A 17,858-nucleotide genomic window follows, 5' to 3' on the forward strand; every position below is an offset into this window, starting at 1 on the left:
AGTTCACATGTGACGTGAATGCTCATTTGATTGACAAAGCGCCACAGTCTATGTTGTTGGGATTAAACATCTGGGCCTGTGATGCACTGGATTAAACCACAACGGCTCTAATCTGTCACAGCACTCTGTACCAAATAGCACTGGAACACAATTCAAGAAATATACTGGATTTAATAGATGCTTGAACATGTTGACCAGTTGGAAGAAGACATATTTATTTAGGCATGAATTTTAACAAATATTTGATAAAAGTGGACATTTCTCATCACATGATCAAATCCTCAATGTGGATGTTCTTCCATGAAGGCAAATTTACACTGCCTCTTCTTGGAGGTTGTGATGTTGTTTATTAAATGTGTGCACATAATGGGACAGTGGGCAGATTGTCTCATGACAGGTCATGTGTTTAGGGAGGGGAAACTCCGATCTTGTATGGACTGAGCGTTCAAATACAAATACACATAATTGAAGGTTATTTTCCCATCCAGTCAGCCTGTACCTGCAGGTATAAACACCTGGAGGCAAAATTTGTATGACTATAAAGCTATATTTCGCCTCATAAAGTTCTCCATAGCTGATTAAATAACTGCTAAAATAGCCTACACTGAGCTGTAGATAAAATGTGGCTAAACAAGTTCAACCAGTGGTGAGTAGATAATCAAATTCTTTGCCACGAAGACTTAATGTTTCTTTCAACTATCTCCCAAGTGTCTGTTGCATTAAAAATGAGGGACTTCTGATAATAAGGATTTAGTCTGAGGAGGAGACAGAAATGATGTGTAGAGATTGAATTCCTCCACAAAATGACAGTACAAGGCCCCTCCCCCATGGTGGTCCGGGACAATGTTATAAAAGGTGGAGAACAAAGCCACTCTTATGCCTTGGAGATCTGCTGGCCGTTGAGCAAACAGGCTTCTTCCTGTTACACCACACTCTATAATGCAATATAGGCTATAATGCATTAACTAACCAATCAGCTGACAAATGATTTACAGCCTGCAGAGAGGCAGCCTGTTTAAATCCATGGTTTGAATGAAAGCTGCTACTTGACATAAAAGGTAGATTCTGCAGATTTAGGGACCTCTAGTGGGCAGACTGGGTATTGACGCATACAACTAATTGTGAAACGACTTGCTTATCGTACTCCACCTACTTTAAAACGTCTCTTAAAATGGGCTGTATGGCTGTCCCTTATCCCACTTATTTACAAAATGTAAGAGATAGAAAGCATTATTTTTTATTATTTTTCACTCGCAAATGAAATAAATCAATTCAATCTCCCTCTGTGCATCAACTTGTGGGTGATTGATTAAAAATAACAGGGTGTTGCAATGACCAACTTTCACATGCACATTTAACAGTTTCCATTTCTGGTGAAGATAAGAGCAATTTTAAACATATATTGTTGTCCATAAAAAAATGTACGTAGCTTTATTTGACCTGAACATGTGCCTCATTTGACCTGATATTTTCCAAAATGTCTGCCAGCGGACTGAGGTATCAAATGATCTGGGACAAAAATAATTGCATTTCGTTATCTCAATTTCTTCCCTGAATATAACTAACAGCCCAGTGCCAATAAAAACATCAAACATTAGTTCAAATTACCTCAGTGTCCCAATTTACATCTAAATCCCACCAAATTAAACATCTTTTTCTACATTGTCGCGTGGTCACCCTAGGACTACAATAGATCTAATATATTATCCAGGACTACACTCTTTTGGAGACTATTTACTACATTTCCCTTTCACCTTATATTTACTTTCGATTTCTTCTTCCTGGAGACGCAGCGACGTCAGATACGCGCTTACATCACTGGTCACGTGTCACCGAGGGTCCTCTGGAGTTGGAGAAAAGTTGCAGAAACTCGGAGAGGCTGCGAAAGAAGCGCAAAAAAAGGGGGGAAAGCCGCCAGAAAACCACTGAAAGCGTGTTCCGCGTTCACCCAGCCTCCACCATGGATTCAATGGCCCAGGTAACAACACAAATTACTCTAAAAAAACATGCGTCAATGGCGCCTGTTGCTTCGTGGCAGCGCTACACGCCTATTTGGCTAACGTATGCTGCCGTTTTGCGTTGTTGTTGTTGTCAATTGAATTTATGTTTATGTTTTATTAGAAAGTCTTATCTTCCGGGTTCAGTCTTGACTTTGGACCCTTGAAAGAGCCTCTGGCCTTCATACGCGTACTTGAATGGGTAAGATTGTCACAAATACTACTTCTTACTTGGGGGGCTGCTGCGTATGTTTTAGTTCTGTCCATTCCAGAGGCAAAAAATACCTTTCAAATTGATTATGCGTCCGTCTTGTGACGAAGTGAGTGCCCAGCGAGATCCACGCTTTGAGCTCAAGTTATGCCACGCAGGGAAAACGAATGCATTTATCAGTTTAGATTTAGTTTAGATTTGTAGTCTGCCACAGTCACAGTGAATGTAAAGGCGAGCGGGGCCTTGGGAAATGAATGGAAGATACTATGAAATATGTGATCTATTTCTCTACTGTGTGGTCTTCCCAACCAAGTGTAAAAGGGATGGATGCTTTCAGATTTAAAACAAAGGTGCAATGGAATAGTATTTGAATAAAAACAGTGATTTGAATGTACATTTTGCATCCTGTTTGTCCAGGAATTAGGACATCAGTAGCATTAAAACGTGTAAACATAATAGTATAATTCACAATATACAATAGATGTATTTGTCTAGTACCCAAGTAAAGTGCCTTCTCTGCATGCAAGAGATAAGACTTGAGACAAAACAAGACAGAAACCACTGCTAAACGCCATTCAAAAGGCACGGCTCATTTCCTGCATTGCACATACAAGAAGGAAGTGCATGCAGATGACCATTGTGTAACCCTTTAATGTGTCCTCTTTCTGTGGTCACATGCAAAACGTGTCAAACTTTATCTCTTCACTTTGTCTCGCCACAGGTGTTCTCCATATTTGCCTTTGCCACAACTGGAGGCTACAGCGGCACCACCAGCTTCAACGTGAAGTGCGGGGAGCTGGAAAGCAAGAGCGTAATCGCTCAGTTCAACTATCCATTTAGGTCGGAAGCCTCGCATTGTCTTACGGTTTTGTTGATAATGTAATCGTGGTAAAAATGTATACTTCAATAATCAAGTATGTGTTTCGCAGAGATAGAAATGTATTTTCTCAGAAGTGTTGACATTTCACACTATACGTTAAAAAAAATGACAAAACATCCATTTATTTAATCCCTTAGCTCCTGTATTCAACTCATGATTGACCTAACGGGCAAAACTAAAATGATAAATGTAAAAAGGATACATTTATTCTCTACTAAAAATTGCTTAATTATAACTTAATCATTTCTTCTGTTGCGCTTTTCCTTTTTGTAATGTCCCTTTTTTATATAGGTTGGCACAGCATCCTTACATAGTCCCCAGTTGTGACAATTCAACTGACCCCTCCCGCTACCTGACTGGAGACCACACCTCCTCCGCTCATTTCTTTGTGTGTGTTGGAGTCTTCTGCTTCCTGTACAGCACCGCCATGCTTATCCTGTATTTGGGCTACCAGCATGTGTACAGAGAGTCCAGCCGCGCCCCAGTCGTGGTATGTTTATACATGTACATTCTGTTGGTCTTAATAGATGTTGCATGACTTGTGCCAATGGTTTACTCACAGTATATGAAAGCTAACGTGCTACATTTATTCAGTAGAAGCGTGGAAAAGCCTAAAATTACCATGTTATGATTTAGACTTTTTTTTAATGCCAAATATATGCTCTGCAACATACCTTTTTTAATATGAGGAATTAGAAATCGGTGTCAAAAGTTAAAGTCTGTCCTATAAGTGTGTGAAAGGGAGTTGCGTTAATGTGTTAATGACGGCCCGTGTGACTTTGAACATTCTTGTGCCTGACCCAGGACCTGCTGCTGACCGCACTTCTGGCCTTCCTGTGGCTGACCGCCGCCTCTGCCTGGGCCAAAGGGCTGACGGATGTGAAGGTGGCCACCGGCCCCGACTACCTCCTGCATTCACAGGCAGTTTGCAAAGATCCCAAAAACACATGCACTCCTGGAGAACTGCCTCACATGGGACGACTCAACGCCTCAGTTGTATGTTCAAGTCTAATCTTATATTTAAAAGCACCGACAAAACAAACAAGTTAAATATGACTTTACTCTTTTGCAACGTTTTGAAAATATTGCAACAATTAACATTATTTGTATCATGTCATTCTGTAGTCTGAGGGCCTTGTTGGATAAATGACTAACTATTACGACATTAATGGCTCCTAAGTTATTGGGGTTGTGCTGACTAATTACTAGTCTTGGGAATATAATGTACTTCTGTGTCTGTTTTCAGATTTTTGGCTTCCTGAACCTCATCTTGTGGGGTGGAAACTGCTGGTTCATTTACAAGGAGACGTCCTTCCACACAGAAGCCACTCCACCTGCCGATGCAGAGGCGGCGAACAGGCCAACCTAACTGTCTGTCTGGAGCTGTAAATGTTTGTGTTTCAGAGAGAAATCGTGCGGTTAACATGTTCACACTGGCTGCTTTTGCTATTTGTTGAATTTGTTTGTGACTTCAGAAATACTAAAGGAAGAACTTATTTGAATTTACAAGGCGGAAATTATTGTTGGGTTCCCACTGGTTTTTGAGAACCTGGAAATGTAGAGAGAATTTGTCCTGCAAATTTCAAATATTTTGTCTTGTTTTTTTATATAAATATCGTGAACTTGTGATTACAATCGTCTTTCTTTAGGAGGTCAATGCTATCCGTTCCAACAGGTTAAGTTATTGATTTGGCCGTTCAACTTAAGCACCATTACTCTGCGCTATGTAACTATTCTAAATTATAATCTTGGTTTTTCAAAGCGGAAGCCTTTAAAATGAAGAAATTGTGGCACTCTATTATTTGTTTGATTAGAGTTCTCTAATATATTAAATAATTTTAGTTATCTAATGGTTTAATTTGTTTGTTTACAATGGTAGACTAATCAAAGCCTAATGCCTTTTGCCATTTAGGTGACTTTTTGTGAGTGTTCTGTGCCTGCTCTGAATAATTCAGTAAATGCCACAAACAGTTTTTTGGTTGTGAAACATTCTTTTGATTAAAGACTGGTTATCGTCTTTGTATTGTCAGAAAACAACAAAAGACAAATGCCTGTCACTAAAATAGTTTAGCTTTGATGGACACTTCAAATTCAAGTCAGTGTTACGTTGCCAACTTGGGATTGTTTAGGCGTTTTATTGAATATTGTGCCTTATTTTTTTGTCTTTGGTGTTGGGTTGGACAGTGGACTTCAGAGTCATTTTATTGGTTCAAAAGAAGAAGAAAAAAGTTAATTTGTCTTAATGTTTTGGTAGACAGACCTTGTGTTAACTGACAGATTACTAACTTGATACTACTAATTTGTAATGCATTTTTATCTTTGCTTTTGTCTGGCTTCTACCTCCACTTTGCCATAAGGGAAGGCAAGCTGTGTTGGCTTAATATTATTTCTTAAATTGACAGTTTGTGATAAAAGTTTTTGTCAAAGAAAGATATTGTTGTTTTGTAAAATGCTGAGCAACATTAAAATCAAAACTGGATTACTTCTTTCTCATTATTACTGTGTAGGTATCATATTTCTCACAATACTGTTCCACACATTCACATGTAAATGTTTAGATTTTTTTTTTGCATTGATATTTTCAATGCCTGACACTTTTACAATGCAAACAGTGTAGTAGTTTACGCTTTCAATTAATCTGAATGGACAGTTTTCTTAGACATGTATTTTCAGCATTAACATAAGCGAAACATTTTTTCATTTTATTTGCTGGAAACCGCAATATTGATCTAAAACCTGGACTTCCTGTTCCAAACTGCAGAACTGGTGTTGTTCAAATAATTGGATTTCAAGTACAGGGATGTGGGCGGGGCCCGGGAGTAGGTGAGAACAGGATTTTTTTTTTAGCCTTAAAGCCTCAGTTGCAGAACCATACAGTATTATTCGAACACGCATGGAATAAACTAAATGAAACTTTGAGTAAATTAATGATAACGCTCATTAGACATGTCAGACTGTATAACAAACACTGCTGTATCTACTGCGTTGCAACACCGAAATTTCCCCATGTGTGGACTATAAAGGAATATCTTATCTTATTACAGTGGATTTAGCATGAATACTGACTGACCATGTGCAATACCGTCATATTCATGTGCAATTACTGTCATACTCACAAGCAATTAAGGCCATATTCATGTGCATATAAATGATGTAAATAAGAGTGTTTACTTACCATTAGTATTAGTATTATTTATGTCTTATGCTAGCTATTTTTACTTTATTTTTATTTTATCAGTTTTTGTAAGAGTTCTTCTATTAAGAGTGTTTTTTTTTTTTTTTTTTAAACTTCCAATAAGGAATATCTTATCTTATTACAGTGAATTTTTAGACACTTGTAGGCTCGTGTGCAGATTGAACACAGACTGACCAGTGGCGGCTGCACACGTGTCCGCCGCTGTACCACTGCGCCACCATCACTCCTGGGCTGATGTTGTGGTTTGTCGCGCGCGCACGTGACCGACGGCGTCACTCGGGAGCGCGCAGGAGCAGCAATGGCCGCTGTGGATCGGCGGATGCCTAATCTCGATGATTTTGTCGGATTAAACTGGAGTTGCTGGGCCGCCACAGTGGACGCGGAGCCGCCGGACGGTGAGTCGAAGCCCGCGCTCCCGGTGTGATCCGCGTCCCGGGCCGGATCCACTTCGCACGGATTTATTTTCTCTCCCCAACGCGTAAAAAGCGACTCAAAAAACGCGACCCAAACAAACAGCAAGGGCTCTGGACAGCTGTAACACAACAAACGCTTTCAGAGTAAACTGAATGGACTTTATGACTGGTTTTATTGTTTTTATTTAATTATTTCTTTTGATTCAGTGTGGAACAGTTTGGCTCTGCTGTTGATTGAACATGTGTTTTCATCTAAACTGTTGAACGCGTGTCGTGGACTTCTAAAAATAGCCGACAATGGGACGAAAAGTGCCTATAAATACATTTCCGTTGGATTTATTTTGTTATTCGTCTCTTTTGTTCATTTGAGCTTTTATTTAGTATCAAAATTTGAATTTGTTTAATACAATATTCAACTCACTGCGGCTCATACTGAACTGTTTGTTTTCTCTTTTGTTCTTAGCCCAGTCTGAAGACACCAAACATGGGAGGGGCGGCTGTGAGACCATGACCCTCCGGAAAGAAGGTGAAAGTCAAACCAGTTTTCTTGCACAATCCAGTGAAAATATGAATCACTGCCGCTGCATTGTTCCTCTTTTTGTGTTCCTGCTCCTCAGACATGCCCATATACGGCCACTGTCCGGCCCAGGATGACTTCTACTTGGTGGTGTGCGGTCACTGTGGGAAGCTGGTGAAACCTCAGGCCTTAGTGGAGCACTGCGAGCGGCGGCACGGCTCACCCGCTAAAACATGCGCCCCGTCCAGCTCCGCTCCGCTGCAGCAGCCCCGCGCCACTCGCCCCGCCCAAACCGTGTCCAAAGACAGACCGAGGGACAGTAGGCTCAAAGAGACTTGTGTCCCATCGTCCTCATCCTCCTCCTCTTCCTCCCAGCGCAGGCCCAGCAAACCTCAGAAAGAGGCAGCGAGGTGAGACCCGTAGAACACATTTACACCATAACTAGAAGGTGGTAAATTTGATGGCTGAGTTGCTGTCAAGTTACACTCAATCATCTATTTCAAGTCCTTGTCCTCATTGTAGGAGATTGTCATCAAAATAGGGGTCATAGGGGGTCAATACATGCATTCGCACATCCGGGAACTTGTGCAGTGGCAACCGAGTGTGCCATTTTGAAAGGGGCACAACAGCACGTCGACTACATACGAAATCCAGGAAATATGAGGCCAAAATGCCAAAAACCTGCTTTCTGTTTGGACATCGCTCTGTTGACTGACCAAGAAATTATAGCTTTGTCGTGTACCTTAGTTTGCCGTTATAGCTCATTATGCCGTAGAAAAGGATGCAGTCATGTTGGTTTTTATATATCGCGTGCCCCTTTTTAAAATGGCCGCTATGGGGAAGTCCCGGCTGTATGACGTCACCGCGAACGCATGTATTCCAAGTCCAAGTCAAGTCATTATCTAAAACCAAGGCAGAGTCACAGTTCAGCCCATTTAAGAAACATATTTAAACAATTAAGTAACTGTACTGACTGTGAATTTTTTCAGCTTTGAACTTCAAACCATGATTAGAAAACCTGTTTCCAAAAGCAGACGTCTGCAGTAGGACTTTAGAGCTGGAACTAAGTCAAGGCTGAGTCTTCTAGGCCTGAACCTCAAGCTGAGTCACGAGTTCCCGCACCCTTTATGTAACAGTGGAGTCATCACAAGTCCAAGTCCGTCACTTGAATTCTACATCTCTGGTAGTTAAATTCAAGCTGTTGTGTTTGTGTGTGAAGAAGCCATTACGTGCAGAAAAGTAACCACAGACACCAGAGCTCTCACAATACATTTTGAACCATATTTGGACGTATACAACCCTATAATATTCACTTATGGGTTAATGGCCACAATAGGTGTGACTTGGTAGTGTTTGTATTTTTAACTGCTGCACTGTAAATGCTTTATTAACTTTATTGTGTTTTCTCTTTCTCCTCATTTCCCCCAGTTTACCGACCGTGGACAAAATCTCTCAGGACAAATTGCACCCCGCTTTGCCGCAGCGCCCCAGAAGTCAACCCCAGCCCCCTCTGCCTCCGCTCCCGAACCACTGTCGCCCCTCTGCCTCCGCCTCATCCTCCTCTTCATCCCCCAGACCATCGTCCACCAAGCCCCCGGTCCAGAAGCCCACCAACAGCCCCCAGCGAGACGCACGGACCTACACCCGGACACTCAAAAACAACAACAGCAAAATGCCAATCGACAGAAAGTGTGACGATCAAGAGAAGAAGAAGCTCATCACTCAGCAGCCTGTACAAACTGTGAGCATTACACGATTGATTGAATTCACTGACGGCTATTTTAAAGATACTGCTAATTTTTATGTCGAAATATCTTTAAAGATGGACTTGAATCGACCGCTGAAGATGAAGACTGAGTCCGAGCTACCAAGCATGGCCTCTTCACCTCGAGATCCAGAGCCGGCTCCTGTAAAAGCCACAGAGTCACAGGGGGCCCCTAAAGAATATTCAAGTCGATGCAGTAAATATACCCTCAACAACAGCCACATTGCCAGGTAATTTTGCATAATGTTTAATATAATGTTACTGCTTGCACTAGAATATCTGTTCGCTTTTCGGTACAAACAATTTAGAAATATGTGTGATGATGACCACGCAGATGTTGTTTAAAAAATGATAAATAATAAAGCTGTGTCTGTGTAGGAATGTCAGTACTGTACTTTCATCAAACCTTTTTAGTTTTGATAAATAATACGTTACGACCCAATACTCGTACTTGAGCTCGGTATCGGACGTCAAAAACTTTACGTTACTGACAGGATGTGCCCAAACGCCCCTAAAGATCCATCCATCCATCCATTTTCTACCGCTTGTTCTCTTTTGGGGTCGCGGGTGACTGGAGCCTATCCCAGTGACTTCGGGCCTTAGGCGGGGTACACCCTGGACAGTGGCCAACTTGTCGCAGGGCACCCCTAAAGATTAATCTGCAAAAATGGATTTTAACTTCTTTATATTATTTTTGCAGCCCCTAAAGATTAATCTGCAAAAATAATATAAAGAAGTTAAAATCCACAAACGTTCAACCCACAACTTTTTTAGTTTGGAGTTGGCTTCACAAACTACACTACATTTATATTTTCTGATCATCTGTATAATCTGACATCCCTACAATTGTATATAGTCTGCAAATTTGCCACTGCAGTGATATATATATTTTATTATAGTTGTGTTTCCAGCTTTCTCTCATTAATTACAGATATATTAACCAATCACAAACAAACCAAGATATCTCCATCGTTAACCTGCCCCGCCATCCACTTCCAATATTAAAATAGAGGCTCCTTAAACTGCTATGACGCTATCTGAACACAACCTACAGAATAATTCATTTTTATCTCCTGAAGGCCGAGGGATCCGCCCGAAACCTTTCCACCAGAGGAGAGCCCTGTGGTAGAGTTAGAAGTACAGCCTCCGTATCCCTTCAACCAGAGCCTGCCGTCCAGTGACAACAGTGACAATGAAGAAGAACACACTGATGTGCCCGCCACACCCTGGCACCCTAAACCTCTCGGGGTACGTACAGTCACAAAAGGGAGTTCTGTCTGAAAGTAACAGTGAAATGTAACGTGTCTTCTTTATAGGTGTGCTCCTTCGGCTGCCATGCGTTTGGCTGCAGTGTCTTCACGTTCGACCGGCGCCTGCACCACTTGCGGATAGCGCTCAGTGCCATGTTGGAGGACAATGTGAACTCTCACTTGTGGAAGTAAGAAGCTTTAAGTCAGGATGCAGCCTATGAATGAGACTTTCTTTAAATAGATGCTGAGGGCTAATCCATAACAAGGAACCAACTCCGGGTTTTAGTGAACACAGATTAGTGACCTCTGACATTCATTGTGTAAAGCTAATAATGCTCATTACAAGCTGCTCTAGCAGAGATTTGAAGGATTTTTTTGTTAATATCCAGTCAATTAGTGTGAAGGTGCCTTGTGTTACGTCATTGTTGGAGGGTCCGCCACCTGCTAATCTCTATCGGTGGACATGTAGTATGATATTAAACTTATCAGATCTGTGGGGACACAGTAAGAATGCATGTTTTTCAAGGTATTTTTGAGCAATTTAAACACCTGTAATGAAGTTAAATCAAGATTGATGCGTTTAGCTTCACCCTGTGGAACATTACAGGCAAAACGATAATGTCTCTGTGGAGAAGAAGGTGTCAGACCCCCGACTAGAAAAGTTACACAGTGTACCTTTTAAGTTTTTTTAAAAGAAAATGTTATGGATATTTTATCTGGGGTTTTGTTTATTTCTTATTTCTTCAGGAAAATTCCTCCGCCCGCCTCTAATCTCAGGTCTGCTCATGCTACACCTTCAACACGAGGATCGCCGGTCCGGACAGGAGCTAGGTCTAATCCAACTGGTGCATTTAATGTTAAATCTACCTCACTTGAAAGACTCAAAAGTATTCAAACTAACTCAAAGACAACCAAGTTGCCCTCCTCTGCCCCCACTTTGAGCCCTGGCCCAGGTCAGCAGTCCTCTTCTGTTGTTCAGACTAGTAAGGCTCATACGGGACAAAGGGAGATTATGCAAAATGCCAAAACTTCACAAAAACCTTCTCAGTTATCAAACACCACGTCCTCTAAGCACATAGCCACCTCTAATGTACTCATCCCTGGTTCAGTATCCAAAAAGACCCCACCGTTATCGCCTCTGCGTCCCACTGAGAGAAACACTCCAGTTCTAAATGAATCCCTACAAACAAGCTCTTGCCCTTCGCGCAGCAAAGGACGACCTTCCAGGATCGTCCAGTCCAGAGCTGGGAGCTGTGACGACAGGGCTCTCGTACAGAAAAGAAAAGCTCAATCCACCGTGGCTCCCAGCAGCTCCTCGCCGTCCAAAAAGTGTCCCCGCCTGTCTCCCCCGTCTCGATCCAGCCTCTTCTCGTGGAAGAGGGACAGCACTCAGGACGTCTGGCTTGGGGTGTGGAGGAAAGAGCACACCTCTGAAGGTGATTCAGACTGTATTACAATGACTTAGATGTGTTGCAAATGGCAGCGCTGATGAGGCGGCCACTGCATCACTGCAATGATCACTGCAACTGCTTTGTTATGAATTATACAACGAAATAATTGCTAATATTGTGGTGTATTAAAACATGTTTTTACACTTAATTTAACAGTAGATTAGTCTTAACATATTTTTGTGTATTTTTATGTCTCTAGATGTTTGTATTTCATTGATAACATGACAGGGGTCATTTTCTAGTTGTTATTTTTTACAGAACCATTGTCAGAAAATCCTAATATTGTTTTCCTCCTTTCTGCAGATGACACTCCGGGCCAGTTTTAGGCCAGTTTTAGGCCAATCTAAGGCCAATCTACATGGAAGCCAGTACAGTGTGTCAATGTAATCCTTTCATCTAAGAATGGTCCAATGTAAAAAGGTTTCAAAGTGATCTTAAAGTCTTGATTTCAAAAACCGTGTCAAAGTTTGAAACCTTTTCTACCTGTGTGAATGTGAATGTATGTGTGCCTCAGTGTTTTTAGTCAATGTTTTTATGCACAAATTGTGTTTGCATTATCATGGATGTACAGTATTTGTAAATGTGAAGTGTTGATTTTTTAAAATATGTTTTGGCTTTGTTAAAAAAAGAAAGAAAAGAAAGCATCTCCATGTATAAATCATGCTGCTAAACAAACGGGAACAAAACAATAAACTGAAAGTGTGTTTTAGGCTTTTGTCAACTTATTTTTACCTTAACGATTTTTAACTAACTAGAGGGAGTCCTTTACCAACTCTCAATGAGTCACCTGCCTGAAAAGTGTCATTCTAACCAATATGGCTCATTACTTAAACCAGTCACTTGTTTTATGACTATAAAAATGATTAAATACTATCTATTTTTGACATGTCCCGGTTTAGATTAACTTCTTGATATGCTCATCCTTAATTCACACACATTTTGGCTAAAGACAGATCAGTGATGCTTTGGGCCCATTTTAGTTTGAGTCATAGATGACCTACAAAAAGTTAAATACTCTGCAAAATGTGGTAGAACCCCTTCAAAGACCAATAAACACACCTATATACAAATGGAAAAATAATTCTGGACACTTTGTGGGGCAGGTTTTAACCACTAGAGGGAGCACTGCATCATCTCAAAACCTCTGCTTCCTGTCATTCTAACCAAACTGTACTATATCAATTCATTACTAGTTTGTTTCATGCTTTATATTGTATAGCAACACACAATATATATAGCTAATGTGTGTAAAAATAATGTAGGGATCACAACCTTTTGCTTTGTGTTCAAGTCTCTGAAAATCCTTATCTGGTTGGTAGTGTAGCAACAAAAAAAAGGATTTGATTTGTAAAATAGACTTTACCACACACACAAAATGAGCCAACACAGGTGTAATACTACATTTTTTATTAAGTCTTGTTATTGAAGTATCGTAATGCCTACTAGGCTGCATCTATCCTGCAGTCGCAGAAGCAAACCATGCAAAGCCATTCCTCTTTAGTTTAGTGGGGCCAGTGCATCTGAGGCAGAAGATGGCATTCTCGTGTCTCTGTAATGGTCAGTGAACTCTTCCCTTTCATGGTGTTCAGGTTTGTTTATGGAGACATTTGCACAGAAGCTAGAGCTTGACCTTTCAGCTCTGATCTCTTTAGTATGAGAGAAGCAGCACCAGTCACAAACTCTTAAGGAGTCAGAAACTGATAGAGGCCTGAGAAGGTTTAATAACCCAGTTATATCCTTATGAAAGTAGTTATCTAAAAACAGTGTATAGCAGATTATGACAAAATGTGTCATTTTCAGATGCAAAAACTCATATTCATAATTTACAATAGTTTTGGTATACAGTTTAAACGGATGACTCTTTAGGTTCTGTTTCACCATGAGTCATCCTGAAGTCACCTGACAGAGCCACAAAGAGCTGTGCTTTTCTTAGTTATTATGGCTTTTGGAATCAAGTACTCCTCTCCTTGAACCGACACCTTAACGTGGTGGAGGGGTTTGAGTGCCCGAATGATCCCGGGAGCTATGTTGTCGGGGGCTTCATGCCCCTGGTAGGGTCTCCCAAGGCAAACAGGTCCTAGGTGACGGGTCAGACAAAGATCGGTTCAGAAGCCTCTTATGATGACAACACGAACAAGGCAGTTTACGTCGCCCGGATCGGCGTCACCGGGGCCCCATCCTGGAGCCAGGCCTGGGATGGGTGCTCCATGGCGAGCGCCTGGTGGCCGGGTCTTACCCCACGGGGCCCGGCCGGGCACAGCCCGAAAGAGCGACGTGGGGCCGCCCTCCCGTGGGCCCACCACCCGCAGGAGGATCCATAAGGGGCCGGTGCAGAGAGATCTGGGCGGCAGTCGACGGCAGGGGCCTCGGCGACCAGATCTCCAGACACAGAGACTAACTCTGGGGACATGGAATGTCACCTCGCTGGGGGGGAAAGAGCCTGAGCTTGTGCGGGAGGTTGAGCGATACCGACTAGATATAGTCGGCCTCACCTCCACGCACAGTTTGGGCTCTGGAACCCATCTCCTCGAGAGGGGCTGGACGCTCCACTTCTCTGGTGTTGCCCGCGGGGAGAGGCGACGGGCTGGTGTGGGCTTGCTGATAGCCCCTCAGCTCAGCCGCCACGTGTTGGAGTTTACCCCGGTGAACGAGAGGGTCGCGTCCCTCCGCCTTCGGGTGGGGGACAGGTCTCTCACTGTTGTGGCGGCCTACGGGCCGAACAGCAGTGCAGAGTACCCGGCCTTCTTGGAGTCCTTGGGAGGGGTACTGGACAGTGCACCGACCGGGGACTCCGTTGTTCTACTGGGGGACTTCAACGCCCACGTGGGCAATGACAGTGACACCTGGAGAGGGGTGATCGGGAAGAACGGCTTCCCCGATCTGAACCCGAGCGGTGTTCAGTTATTGGACTTCTGTGCTAGCCACGGATTGTCCATAACGAACACCATGTTCAAGCACAAGGGTGTTCATCAGTGCACATGGCACCAGGACACCCTAGGCCGGAGGTCAATGATCGACTTTGTTGTCGTGTCATCAGACCTCCGGCCGCGTGTCTTGGACACTCGGGTGAAGAGAGGGGCAGAGTTGTCAACCGATCACCACCTGGTGGTGAGTTGGATCCGCTGGCGGAGGAGGAAGCCGGACAGACTTGGCAGACCCAAGCGCATTGTGAGGGTCTGTTGGGAACGTCTAGTGGAGCCCTCTGTCAGTAGGGTATTCAACTCGCACCTCCGGGAGAGCTTCTCCCATGTCCCGGGGGAGGCTGGGGACATTGAGTCCGAGTGGACCATGTTCTCCGCCTCCATTGTTGATGCGGCTGCGCGGAGCTGTGGTCGCAAGGTCTCCGGTGCCTGTCGTGGCGGCAACCCCCGAACCCGGTGGTGGACACCGGAAGTAAGGGATGCCGTCAGACTGAAGAAGGAGGCCTATCAGGCCACTCTGGCTTGTAGGTCTCCGGAGGTCATCGAGGGGTATCGGCAGGCCAAGCGAGCCGCGGCTCGTGCTGTCGCAGAGGCAAAAACCTGGGCCTGGGAGGAGTTCGGGGAGGCCATGGAGGAGGACTATCGGTCGGCACCAAAGAAATTCTGGCAAACCGTCCGGCGCCTCAGGAGGGGGAAGCAGTGTCTCACCAACACCGTTTACGGTGCGGGTGGAGGCCTGCTGACCTCGACTGGGGATGTCGTCGGACGGTGGAAGGAATACTTTGAGGATCTCCTTAATCCCTCAGTCACGTCTTCCGAAGAGGAAGTAGAGACCGGGGACTCGGAGGCTGGCTCATCCATCACCCAAGCTGAAGTCACTGAGGTTGTTCGCAAACTCCTCGGTGGCAGGGCTCCGGGGGTGGATGAGATCCGCCCTGAGTACCTAAAGTATCTGGATGTTGTAGGACTGTCTTGGTTGACACGTCTCTGCAACATCGCGTGGCGTTCGGGGACCGTGCCTCTGGACTGGCAGACCGGGGTGGTGGTCCCTCTGTTCAAGAAGGGGGACCGGAGGGTGTGTTCCAACTACAGAGGGATCACACTCCTCAGCCTCCCAGGTAAGGTCTATTCCAAGGTACTGGAGAGGAGAATCCGACCGATAGTCGAACCTCGGATTCAGGAGGAGCAGAGTGGTTTTCGTCCCGGTCGTGGAACACTGGACCAGCTCTATACCCTCCATCGGGTGCTCGAGGGTTCATGGGAGTTTGCCCAACCAGTCTACATGTGCTTTGTGGATCTGGAGAAGGCTTTCGACCGTGTCCCTCGGGGTGTCCTTTGGGGGGTGCTTCGGGAGTACGGGGTCCGGGGCCCTTTGCTCAGGGCTGTCCGGTCCCTGTATGACCGGAGCAGGAGCTGTGTTCGCATTGCCGGCAGTAAGTCAGACCTGTTCCTAGTGCATGTTGGACTCCGCCAGGGCTGCCCTTTGTCACCGGTTCTGTTCATAATTTTTATGGACAGAATTTCTAGGCGCAGTCAGGGGTCGGAGGGTGTCTGGTTTGGGGACCACAGGGTCTCATCTCTGCTGTTTGCAGACGATGTTGTCCTGATGGCTCCATCAAACCCGGACCTGCAACATGCACTGGGACGGTTTGCAGCCGAGTGTGAAGCGGCTGGGATGAAAATCAGCACCTCCAAATCCGAGGCCATGGTTCTCGACCGGAAAAAGGTGGCTTGCCCTCTCGAGGTGGGTGGGGTGTCCTTGCCCCAAGTGGAGGAGTTTAAGTATCTCGGGGTCTTGTTCACGAGTGAGGGAAGGATGGAGCGTGAGATCGACAGGCGGATCGGTGCAGCGGCTGCAGTGATGCAGTCGCTGCATCGGACCGTTGTGGTGAAGAGGGAGCTGAGCCGAAAGGCAAAGCTCTCGATTTACCGGTCGGTCTACGTTCCTACCCTCACCTATGGTCATGAGCTTTGGGTAGTGACCGAAAGAACAAGATCGCGGATACAAGCGGTCGAAATGAGTTTCCTCCGCCGTGTGGCCAGGCGCTCCCTTAGAGATAAGGTGAGGAGCTCGGCCACACGGAGGGAGCTCGGAGTAGAGCCGCTGCTCCTCCACGTCGAGAGGAGCCAGCTGAGGTGGCTCGGGCATCTGTTCCGGATGCCTCCTGGGCGCCTCCCTCGGGAGGTGTTTCAGGCATGTCCCACCGGGAAGAGGCCCCGGGGAAGACCCAGGACACGCTGGAGAGACTATGTCTCTCGGCTGGCCTGGGAACGCCTCGGGATCCCCCCGGAGGAGTTAGAGGAAGTGTCTGGGGAGAAGGAAGTCTGGGAGTCCCTGCTCAGACTGCTGCCCCCGCGACCCGGCCCCGGATAAAGCGGCAGAAGATGGATGGATGGATGGAATCAAGTACTGGGTCAGACTGAAAGTAAATGGAGGCTACATATTCACAGCCCATTCTTGACAACAACCGTTGATACGTGCTTCATACGTGTTTCATTTCGCAAAATGTGTCCTCGTCTATAAAAAAAACTAAACCCCATCAACCCCACTTAAAAAATAAAAATTGATGTCAAGACTTTTCAAACATAGCACAGCAGCAGACAAGACATTAGATACACAAGAAATACACAGTACATAGAAAGAACATATTTTTACACAACCAATCAATACTGAACACAGAAAGTGGCTTACATATTTACTGTATATATAGGTGTTTATATATAGGAAGGCAGATCTGCTTTGGAGAGCTCAAAGCCACTATTGACCGCTATAGTCCCCTGTGTGTTAGCATCTCAGCCATAGCACTTGAGAGTCAACTAAAATATCTCATCAATAAGGACCCAGACAGGGAATTGATTTTACATGACACCATAGCCTAAACTGCATCCAAACCAATGATATTTAAAGTTTTGCCTTTGCTGGACTTAACACCTGAGGAGTTTCGGGTCTGGAACCGCTAAAGACTTGAACAAGACCCATTTAATTTAACTGTCATTAAGGAGCATCTGGCATTTATGATGATGAAGATTATTAGAAGCATCTGTTTTGGTTTTGTCCCGGTTTGAATGGACTTCCTGATATGATCGCCCTTAAATCACCCACTGAATTTTGTCTCAAGACACAAGTTAGTGCTGATTTGGGCCAATTTCTGTCACAAATAATGACGATCTTTAAATAGCCAAACATTCTCTGTGGAAAAAAAGTTGGAGAACCACTGCTAAGTACAGAAATAGAAAACTCATCAACTTTAAAATTG

The 17,858-nt window shown here is 44.4% G+C and overlaps 2 protein-coding genes across 3 annotated transcripts; both read left to right on the forward strand.

Moving 5' to 3' along the window:
* Positions 1–1,810: 1,810 nt before the first annotated feature.
* Positions 1,811–5,573, forward strand: sypl2b (synaptophysin-like 2b). Its single transcript, XM_072450100.1, has 6 exons — positions 1,811–1,978; positions 2,122–2,199; positions 2,930–3,048; positions 3,380–3,578; positions 3,893–4,084; positions 4,335–5,573. The coding sequence occupies exons 1-6, from the start codon at positions 1,961–1,963 to the stop codon at positions 4,455–4,457; spliced, it is 729 nt and encodes a 242-aa protein (XP_072306201.1). The 5' UTR covers positions 1,811–1,960; the 3' UTR covers positions 4,458–5,573.
* Positions 5,574–6,534: 961 nt separating this feature from the next.
* atxn7l2b (ataxin 7-like 2b) lies at positions 6,535–12,388 on the forward strand. Of its 2 annotated transcripts, none has more exons than XM_072450098.1 (9): positions 6,535–6,679; positions 7,161–7,223; positions 7,315–7,624; positions 8,643–8,955; positions 9,037–9,209; positions 10,059–10,227; positions 10,296–10,417; positions 10,977–11,665; positions 11,984–12,388. In XM_072450098.1, exons 1-9 carry the CDS (start codon positions 6,583–6,585, stop codon positions 12,004–12,006), a joined length of 1,959 nt encoding a protein of 652 aa, XP_072306199.1. In that variant the 5' UTR covers positions 6,535–6,582; the 3' UTR covers positions 12,007–12,388. The 2 variants fall into 2 exon arrangements, with proteins under 2 accessions (XP_072306199.1, XP_072306198.1); XM_072450097.1 differs by having other exon boundaries at positions 10,977–11,677; positions 12,007–12,026.
* The last annotated feature ends 5,470 nt before the right edge of the window (positions 12,389–17,858 follow it).

The sequence above is a fragment of the Eucyclogobius newberryi genome, unplaced genomic scaffold (assembly GCF_026437365.1).
Source record: "Eucyclogobius newberryi isolate DKJ021-1_F unplaced genomic scaffold, fEucNew1.0.hap1 SCAF_17, whole genome shotgun sequence".
In the NCBI taxonomy this organism is placed as follows: domain Eukaryota; kingdom Metazoa; phylum Chordata; class Actinopteri; order Gobiiformes; family Gobiidae; genus Eucyclogobius; species Eucyclogobius newberryi.